The sequence below is a fragment of the Melanaphis sacchari genome, unplaced genomic scaffold, assembly GCF_002803265.2.
Source record: "Melanaphis sacchari strain LSU unplaced genomic scaffold, SCAv2.0 Contig195_pilon_pilon, whole genome shotgun sequence".
NCBI classification, from domain to species: Eukaryota; Metazoa; Arthropoda; class Insecta; order Hemiptera; family Aphididae; genus Melanaphis; species Melanaphis sacchari.
In genome coordinates, this window is record NW_020270953.1 from 565411 (window position 1) to 577248 (window position 11838).

General features: G+C 25.4%; 1 protein-coding gene across 1 annotated transcript in view; it reads left to right on the plus strand.

Moving 5' to 3' along the window:
- The window catches only part of LOC112592811 (limbic system-associated membrane protein-like), a gene marked incomplete at its 3' end in the record, with an annotated part of 454015 nt that extends 448669 nt beyond the window's left edge, over positions 1-5346 (plus strand). Inside the window, exon 4 of the mRNA XM_025336962.1 lies at positions 5225-5346. Coding sequence (XP_025192747.1) covers positions 5225-5346 — 122 coding nt within the window. The remainder of the gene's footprint in view (positions 1-5224) is intronic.
- Positions 5347-11838: the final 6492 nt, after the last annotated feature.

Sequence of the window (11838 nt, forward strand, 5' to 3'; positions counted from 1 at the left end):
ATTTTCATTATTTTTGCATGTATATAAACGAATTTATAATGGCCAGTTGTTGTTTTATAGCATCTAACACGGTTCATTCGTGTGTGCATAATTGATTTATTCGTTTCCTATGTCTGAGGCGCGTACACAACAGTACACACGTAGTAATATAAGCGCAACAAATATATGTATATAATATATATATATATACATACATTTATGTTTTATACGTAGATACATTTATATATAATGGTGTGTCAATGTGTGTGTGTACCTATTCATATTATCCCTTTTTTCTCTTTTCTCCGTCCACTTTACATCTTAGCATCTCCCCGCCGTGTTATATCATATTTTTTTTCTCTCCTTGGCCTTTATATCTCCCTCAGTTTCCGCCGTATACAACACTACTGCAACTGACTACTACATAAATCGACAGTTATGGGTTTTTGGTATTTCTCATTATTGTTACACCCGCGTCCATCCTTATAATTTATTTCCGGTCGAGGTCCCCGGTTTTAATATCGAAAAACTCCCTTGCCGATACACGTGAGTTGTTTGGTGATTTTTGTCGTATGCGAAGGAATTCTTAAAGGTGGATTGTTCACTTGAACAACAACCACAATAACAACATCGGAAGGCCTGAGTTGAGATACTTCAATGAGGGTCGAGAGTCGTATTTGCTAATAATTGAATTTTTGATTTAAAAATAAATAAATTATGATTTAGGTGCATTATTTATTTAAATACAGAATACTGAGTATGAATTTGATCGTAGCAATAAATATATTGAACATATTATATACACACGCATGTAAATAATACAACTAATGTGAATTGTAATATTATAAAATATCATACATTTTGTTCAATTAGCCACTCTAAACTAAATAATAATTATTTAGAACACTAGAAAGTATATAAACACATAATTGCTTCATAAATGTTTATATTGTGACTCGGGTGTGAAATAAAAGTTTCAATAATCTTTATTAATGAACGATTTGTGGAAACTGCTACCATTGTATGCATACTATTATTATTTTTGTTATTGTTGTTGTTAGTCCTAATTGTCTCAATGAAAAATATAAAATATTTTCACAATATTAAATTAACGAATTTTCTCGAAAATAATAGCATAACAATAACGAAACAAACTATAAAATAAGTACGTTTGCCCAATTTCTTGGTTTTCATTGTTCCCCAAAGACTCATACGCTGCGTCTTCATCACACATTATGACTAGAGCGGTCGTTCTTTTAGTCATTTGGACAAATACCAATACTCGTCCTTGTTTGACGCATCCGAAATCGATTCACCCAAAACACTTGTCTCTATTGAAATGAAAATAGCGTCTGCGTATTTACAATGACTTAAACCTCAAGATTATTTTCTTTCGAAATTATTGAACTCAATATATCTATTATGCAGAAAACACTGTACAATAACGCGAACACCAAACGGTGTTTTATCAACTATTAAAATCATAATATTACGATGCTATTTTAGTACAAAGATCAAATTAAAGTCACTTCCTATACTAACATGTTATAATCACTTATTGATCTTAACAAAACAACTATTACCTTTCATTCAAGTTCTATAAATAGTCAAAATACCAGTTGTCAGTTGATAATGATGGTCATTATATATGATTAATTGTATAATATTATTAATATTTAAAACTACAAAGGATACTTAGAAGTTCTAGGTACTTATTTAAAACTATTATAACCCATACAAATATTTTTGTGTTACTTATCATTAATAACTTCTTCGTTTTCATAATATAACTATTAACAATACGCAAAATAACTACTTAATTATACTAAGTATATAATACATATAAATTCTACGTATTTTTTTTTTTTTAATTTTAAGAACTTCTACCAAAAAAATAAAAAATACGAGTATAAGTTTTTTTTTTAGTGCTTTTATTTGAAACATACAACACAACAATTAAAAAGTTATAAGTTAATTTGTATATATTTTTTTGAAAAATATCTATTGAATAATATGTAATGATAATTTAAAGATTGAATTTTGTTTAATGCTAAACAGTTTTGTTTCTAGAGTATAATATTCGTTTTCTAATATATTCGTTAACTATTAACTTTAAATTGCTCTTTGGTAATATCAAAATCTGATTTTACATTATAATTCTATCTAAATTGTTATTAATTTAATCGGTTAAAACGTATTATGCGCGTGGCTATAAATTCGTATTCGATTTCGAGTGAGTTCCTAGTTTCTATATCGCATTGATGACTTTTTTTTTTTTTTTTTTTATTATAATACGGTTATGGTTAAACATTGACCCATAATTTGAGAACACGGAAATCTGCAAAAACCGTTCAAGTCAACGGTCGATTTATACAAAAACCCATATTATATATTATGATTCATAGCAGTACATACATTTCAAATTAATTTATACTAAATAACTTGTGTGGATGAGACACTGTGATGTTTATGATAATGAGCAACAAACTCTTACATGACACAATACGTACAATAAATAATATAAATTCCCCACTTGTATAAATACTCTAGCTAACACGTTTAAGAAACAATATTAATATTGATCATAGAGTGGACTTTGTTAATAAATCATATTCATTCTTAAGTATTAAGTGTCATTTTTATTATGCCCCAAATTGTTTTCTACGTAAATATTATAGCTAACAGCGTGCAACTTGTTACTTAAGTTATCAAGACTTGATAATTTAATCTAAGATTAAATTTTACAGTATTTATAACTACTTGTATTTACTAAAATTACAACACATATTACTTTTTTTTTTTTTTTTTTTTTTTTTTTAATTCGAGAATCCACTAGTATTATAGACTTAATGAATAGTTAATCAATTTTTAAATGTGATCAAAATCTTTTAGCCGGATGATAATACTTAGTATCTATATTATATTATTTTGTGAGTACTTTTATTATATTTATATTATAGATTCTGTACAGAATGAATAGTGCATTTTTTATATACTCAGTTGAAATTTAAAATAATTTTAACTTCCAACCACCTGGTATTAAAACTTAAGCTTGGCTATCGCTAAACATTTAATTATGTACTCTTCAATTACAAAAAATATTGTTTTATTCCGAATTCGCTGATTTTAGAAATATAATTTTACAATAATTTACTCATACCATGTTAAATAAATGAAAAGATTTTATATTATAATATATATACTGTACTATAACATATTACATGTTTTATACTCAAAGATGAAAATACCTATTACCCATTAAGTTAATACCTTGTTATTTTACTCGAATCGATGATATTATATTCTAGAGGCACTTTAACTACTAAATTATTATGACTAAATTTAAAAATAAGCTTTAGGAATGTATAAAAACCAGAAAAAAAAGAAGCTATATTTTCATATAAACAATTTTTCTCCAGACTATATTATATTAGAAATATAATATGATTATATAATTGCAAAAACAATAATATTTTTGAGTAAACAAGAAATTGAATATGTTTTAGAAATAAATATTATTAAAAATTTATAGTTCCAAATATTTTGAAAATTACAAGTACTGTACATAATATTAAATATATTAATAAAATTACTTTTTGTTTAAAAAATAAAAAATAAAAAAATGTAAATGTATTCGTAGGTTAGGTTTCTGATACAAAAATAAATTTATTTAAATATGTATAATAATAGTGAATTTTTATAAATGCAACTTCTTTACAAAAACTGAAGACATGAGCTGAAAAAAAATATGTGCAATAAACTATTCAAGGCTCACAATACAAACTAATGATGTTTTCATTACGCCTTTAAAGTAGAAGTATACATCTTCATTTACTTGTTATTTACATAATGGTTCAAAATGCAAGACATTGAAGATTGAACTAGGTACTAAACATTAAAACATCATTAAAATCATTACTTTTCCCGGAAAATAAATATTATTGAATTTATTTTGTACAATGTGCGTATGCAACATAAATCGTTTTAAGATTATCCATTGAGATTGCCCTAGCTTAACATTAAAATCAAGAACAAAATAATTATCAAAAAATAAATCACATTTAATATTGTGATATAAAAATACTTATTTGAATACTTAATACCGATTCTAAAAACATATGAATTAATTCATTGTTCACTTTTTAACGCAAATATGAGCAATATTAAACTAATACATTTAAAAAGAAAAAAAATTACATATTGTACGCAATAAAAGTTTTTAATAAATAAATAATAGTATTTCAAGTTTATCTAACATAAAGGAAATTTAATTTACTTAAATTTAATCATTCGTTGTTTTGATGAAAATAAAACATTTTTTAATTGGAATCCGGTTTCTTTCAAAATCTATGTTTCACCATCATTATTTTTCTCTTTAAAAAAAAAAAAAAGTATTAAAAAAATAAGCATTTTTTTTGCTTTTTACTGATGATATAACACAGAAAATTTACGAACGATAAAATATACTTTATCTTTTATAATATAATATTTAAAATGTGACTTCTTAATACCTATTATTGTAAATGTGGTCTATAAAAATGAAAACTGCGTTATAGTTAAGAAATAATTAAAAAACCAATATATTAAAAATAATAATATTTATATTTAATTAATAACATTTAAAACCATTTAATATATTAAGATAAATTGGCCAATATTTTATCCTTTTAATAATATTGTTAAATTAAAAAGAGCAGGTGAAAATTATTGCCAATAAGTGACATCAAAATATATAATTTAAATGATTTAAATAAACTCATATTGCGTAGATATTGGTCGCTAGTCATAAAGCATTAGACAATCTCAAAAACAAACTATTGAGTTATAAGATTTATTAGGTAATACCTAATTATATTCTATAACAAATTATAACGAATAGCATTATTTTTATTATTCACTGATATTAATAATTTAATTTCATCACTATACTCTTAAATTAGAAATGTAGTAGAGTATATATTTTTAAAGCCATACTTTAATAAATTATTTTATTTCATTTTATTTTATCAAATATAAAATCAACAACATTTTATGTCATTCGAAATATTGAAATGTTTTGTGTACCTATACTTAAAATCAAATGTAATTGATCCCGTATAATGTATTTTAGCAATCTGAAAAAATAATCGAACAAGAATAAAAAACAACCTCCAGTATTAATATTTTTTTCTAAAACTTCTGTTTAGTAGTTACTTCGTACCTACATCTAATCAGTATATTTATTTAATTAAATTTTTTTTTTTAGTTCCACCAAGGATCATTGGTATAACATCAAATGGAAAAGTGAGCGCAAAAAAAGGGTCAGATGTGACTCTTCAATGCAATTCAACAGGAAACCCACCACCAACAATAACATGGTCACGTAAAGTAAGTTTTTAACAAATTTTGTTACAAAAACAAATCTATTAAATTGTTTTATTATTGTGAGTTATGACCGATATATCAAAGAACTACGATCTTTCAATCATTACATTTAAAATTTTATTTTCTATACATTTAACTACAAAATTATGTATAATTAATAAAAATACATTTACTGAACTAAATTGAAATGTGTAGTAGATTGTAAATTTAGCAATTTTATTTTTAAAAGATATTAAAATGAATAACCATGAAATTGAAAAATAACGTTTTACTCTAAATAAAAATACTTGTATATTAACGGAATATGATGAATTTTCAAAATTGGGTGAAAAATCCAATTACAATAAGTTTTCTAAGGTAAAGTGGAAAATATAAATATAGTCTCCATACATAATATTATAGCTATGTAAAATCATGGAAAATTTCGAAAAGTAACATTTACATTTAAATTTTCAACTGTCATGTTATAAATTTCACGATTTAATTTTTAATGGATAACAAATATTTTAATATACTTTGCTTCAATGTACTTGCATATATTTTCAACATTTTCGTACATATTAAAAAAAAAAATATTCCGTATTTAAAAAGTAATTTTTTAAAGTAGATAAATACTTAATGAAAAACTCTATGCTTTTAGACAAATGGCTTAGTGTAATTAACAAATATTATAGATTTAAAAATCATTTTATTTTGAAATAATTATTTTTTTTTTTTTTTTAATTAATATTATCTTCGAAGTAAAAGTGAACAATAGACAGTTGATGAAATAAAATATGAGAGTAAAAATGTCAATATTATTATTTCATCTTCTTGAAAAAAAAAAAAGAAAAGAAAAAAGAGTAGTCGTATTAAATATATTCTTGCATACATTTTTATTGACATTGATAATCCATTTTAAAAAATTTATCATATTATCAAACAAAGAAAATAAATTCTTAGATAATGTCAATTCTTCAAAATAGACAATAGTTTACAAGGAAAAATGAACATGGCTGAAATGACTCGAAACGAAAATAATAAATTATTACAATAAGTAATAGTTGATGCACAATAATAGCAATAAGAAAGAGAGAAAGACATCCATGTTATAATAAAACAAATCCAGCTAGATAGAGTTATTACAAGATTCATTATTAATTGGGTCAGGATAGTGTTAATGAGGTGTTCTGAGATAAATGGAATTTATAGTAATAATGCCGTAGGTAGTAATAACAATGAAAACGTAACTACGGCCCAAAGGCGAAATGGCTGTTATGTTTGATGACAATAGGAAATATTGAAGTATTAACTGAACACAATTTCAACTCAACTCAATTCCATTTAACGGCATTATCAAAATTAGAATTTTGACGATACTCTTAACAGTCATCATATAGGCCATTAAAATATGAATAATGTTTAATAGTTATAAGTTTTAATACCGCATTTTAACATGTTCATATAATATTGGTATATTAAAATACTTTGTAGAAACCAACATGACCGTTTAATTTAAGACAATAAAGCCTATAAATTCTCAAAACACATGTTACTTATATTTTCAACGTTTATATAATAATTAATTAATAATTTATCAATTTATAATTATTGATTCTCGGAGTTTTTTTTTTTCAAAAACATTTTTATTACTATAAAATCAGTATAAATTCACTACTAACATCAAAACATTTAACAAATGTTGTTAGTTAAGCCATTTAAATAGAATACTCTGAACTAAAATATATAACTTTGCCGGGAAAAAGTATTTTAACTTTTAAAATATTTACATAGATACTTTCAATTTTCCAATTTATAAGAAACGCGGGAACAAAAATTTCATTTATTTTTCTATTTTTTTTTTTTTTTTTTTTTTTATTTTGAATAAACTAAAAACTTCTATGAAATAAACATTTATAATAGTTCAAAACATTGAATTACTAATTACAGGACATAATATAGAATAATGAAACAAAAATATTCTTGAGTTAATTAGTTATAATTCAAAAAATATGTATATCTTATAACTCAGAAAGTAAAAATAATCTTATGGATTTATTTTTATTATCTTTTATTATCAAAAACTGTTCATATCAGAATTTTGTAGGCATGATAAAATTTTGAAAATATATTTTTGGCATTTTTTGAGTATTACGAACATTTGAAATTTTCAATAAATTTTCATCAATATTGTTGAAAATAAATTCTTCTTATTTAATTAAAAAATAAAAATAATAATCATCAATAGTATACCTACTATCCTTAAAAATAGAGCCTGATCTAGTGTCCATCTTCTTGATTCAGAACCATAATATTTCTATATACAATGGTTCATCTTTGAATTTGAATTTAACACATCAACAGTGACCTACTCGATGTCAATAACCAATAAGTATTCACGAAATTTACAGCACAGCAGAAGAGAATTTCCGATTTTTGTGTTACAAATAAAATTGTCACGATGATAATCGATAATACACTTAATAGGTAGTATTTTGGTTTCATACTATTTTTAAATCAAAAATGAATGCTTCACATTGTTCAAAAACTAAATATTTTATGTTTCTGGTAAAAGTTTCTACTAATGCCAATTTTCGACCGTCCGGGTGAAAACATTAAATTGAATAGTTTAAAACAATGTTTAGTTGTAGCGTGTAATATATTAACATGTTCCTAAAGAATGAAGATATATGTTGATTTGATGTAGTTGTAACGTCAGAATAACGTCGAGTTAATGAAACGCAAAAAACCACATCATGAAATAATTTTTTGTTTTTTTATTTTTAATCACAAACTTTCAAGGCTTTTAAAAATAAATATTTTAGCATGTCATATAAAATATAGCCGAGTAAAATTCGAATGGGTTGAAAAAAGAAATGTTAACATTTAATACCATTATTACTTTATATGGGGTGATTAATTTAATAAAACACTAACGTTTTTAAATAAAATTATATTTTGCCGTAATAATTATTTAAAATGTAAACTTTTTATTTTTTGAATAACAGCATACCATCTTTAATTTTTGGATAATTTCAATCTAACGAAATTAAATTTTGATTAATCAATATATTTAGTTAAAGTTTAGATGAACAAAGTAATGGATCAAAATTTAGCTCTTTATCACTCCACTCTCCTCATCAATTTTATTATAATACGTACTTAAAACACATCATCTACCAACTTGTCTAAAATTCGATTTTAGTCAAAAAGTCATAAAAATAGTAAAACTTAAAAAATAAAGATAAAAATTATTTTGTTTTCAGAAAAATGTTGTTTTTAACAACTTAAAACTACGTAACAAAAATATATTTAAATTATTAAAATATTTTAAAATAATGAATGTTTTGCGTTAAATTAATCGCCCAGTAAATTGTTTTGTAATATAATTTATTTTTAACATTTTTGTGATATTTTCAATCGTGTTAATTATATACCACTAAAGGTATGAACTATGGATATTGGGTATAGATAAAAATATTTTAAAAAAACAGTTGTCGTCAAACAGATTATGTCTCCTCCTTGCAGTTAATTTACTTCGGTTTGTTGTTTGGAGTGTGGGAGGGTTCAAAATTTCAATAATTTCAATGTGAAATAAATTAAATGTATAATCCACAATTCATAAATACTAATACTCTAAATAAACGAAATTTCAACTTCAAACGTTTTTATAAAACTACTGTAAATTTACGCTCTATTCTGTTTGAATTCCAGTAGTAATAACTTATGAAAAATGATAATTACACTTTCTAGCTTTTTGATCGGAAATAAATGTTTATTATTATTCATCGAAACAAAACTAATAAAACCAAAAATGTCTTATGGCTATAAATAACTCAAGAAGATTCAAAATATTTTAAAATCATATCATACATAAAAAATGTTACTAAAAATATTTAATCAAAGGTTCATTTTAATTAGATTTTGAATAACAACAAAAAAACAAAATTAATTTTTTCAAAACAAGTTTTATGTAAAAATTCTAGTTTTACTCCTAAATTAATTCATTGACTCCCTCTCAATTTCCAATTAGATTCGCTTTCATTCCAAAAAAGATACTGAAATATTTTCACTACTTAGCCAAAAGGTGACGACAGACAAAAAATATACACACATACACCATTGTAAAATTAATATATTCTTAACTCTGCTCGGATTCTAAATATAAGTACCTCTATTCATATTGGTAATTACTTTTATGCATTTGCATAGTTTTCTTAGCTAAATCGTATACTTAGTAAGTACACAATTAATTTCATGACGCTTGTGATAATATACTCAAAGTTTTAATATACATTTTTGCATATTTTGACATTTACATGTTTTTGATTATAAGAGCATATTTTATTAATTTATCGAAAATTAAGCACTTCGGTAAATATGTTTTATGAATTATGAATCAAGGCCAATAATTATATAAAAGTAAGAATTTATCATAAAGATGATAGAAAATAATTTTTATCGTAATGGTCAGTGGGTAGATTAGATCTGCATTTATATATATATAAGTACTTAAAAAATTTAATAAAATAAAATAATTAAAATGAATTAAAATAAAGAGAAAAATGTAAAGAAAAAATATAATATTTGAGTATAATATGGGCAAGTATTTTTTTTATTTATTTTTTTAGAGTATATATAACTGCATATTTTTAATTTTATGATGCATTGATACATATTTGATGATTTTTAGTGTATACAAGCCTTAATTCTAATAATTACTATATTATATGGATAAATTGAAAAATGTAAATAAAAAATGAAGAGTATCTACACATTCTAAACTATATGCATGCAGATACATCGGTACATGTATAATGTATATGTCTTGTTTCTACTGAATACAGTTGATATAAGAATCAAAAAAGTTGTTTTTGTCGTCAATGCAATTTCTATACAACAAGCTATACCTAATATTACTATTAGATCACATACTACCACGATTCCAGTAACGTTCGTATAATCACTAATATTCGGTAACCGGTTCCCGCCGATCGACGCTCACACATTACATACAACGTTAATGACGTTATAGTAACATTCTCGGTGTCACACAAATCAACAGAATGACCCCCAGCCATAAGACATACATATACGTCATGTCAAAATTCCTGTTGGGGTCCACTTGATGTAGGGAAAATAGGCCGATAAAAATATTCACTAAACCTGGCCTGAAGCTTTGCGCATGGCGATAACTATAATCATCTGTACAGTGTAACGCGATTTAGAGTCTAGCGGCTCTCTGTATTACGTATATCCGTTTCAAGCCATCCACACGCGAGATACTATATATATATTTAACAAGAAAAAAAAAATGGAAAAAAATGCGTTTAAGAAACGCTCATAAAATTCATCCGTGGCAAAGTGCCTTTAGTGAATACAGTAAACGCGGAGATACGGGTATAATATAATAAATATATATATATATTATTATCTAGCCGTTTCGCCTGCTACCTACCCGCGTTGTGTACGGATCGTAGAGAGCTACCTCATATTTTCCACCCCGCGTGTCCCGTGACCTCCACATGCTGACGTTCTATTAAATAAAGGCTCGCCTGGATATATTACCATTCGACTTATATTGCCCCCGTGATCGTGCGCGTATTATATACATTTAGTCATGTACCTTCTTAGCAATATTCCCCGACTACCCGCCCGTGACCACTGTAGTCGCCGTCACGAGGATTTCTTTTTAATCTATTTATATTTATTTATTTACTTATTTTTCATCCATATCCGCTGCCTCTTTTGCTGACTCGCCTCTCCGACTGTCGTTCTAGTACCATCATGTCGACGCCGACCCGCGACTGCCACTCCAGCGTTATTCGTGTACTAGCGATGGTATGTGCGCCAACGATTTGGCCATCGAATAATTTCGAAGATTAAATTATTATTTTCAATTCTTCGATACGAGCGCGGGACACCGGCCATGCCCATGACTGAGGGAGAAGAAAAAATAATACATTATACCACAAAGGGTCGGTCATTCCAGACGATTCATTGATCGGAAAAACCTTATTCCCCTTAGATTCCCCCAATAATAATCGGTGGTATTGAATTGAGTCTATGCTACTTTTATATGTTTGAATTGAGTTCAGTTTATTATCTTAATATCTTTGAATTGAGACCGTATAGATAAAACGTAATAACTACCTATATAACCGGTGACGACTTTGAGCTATACACATCATATTATACCTAATACGCAACGATAACGGATATTCGTCAACAGCCCGATGACCGATGGTATATACTCATTCAAAATCAATCAGTCGGGCCGAAAACTTCGTGAACACACAATTAGTCAATACTTACTTAATTATCAAATTATTACGACTGAAAAATGGATTGTATGTTTAAATATTCACATGTAAAATAATTATTTCTTCTCAAACAATTTTAAATATTTTGTTATATTTTCGAAAATAATAACATAAGTATGTACTTGAAGTTTTCAAATTATTATTTTCAATACCTATATTATGATAAAATTTTCAACAAATCTTAACTCTTTTT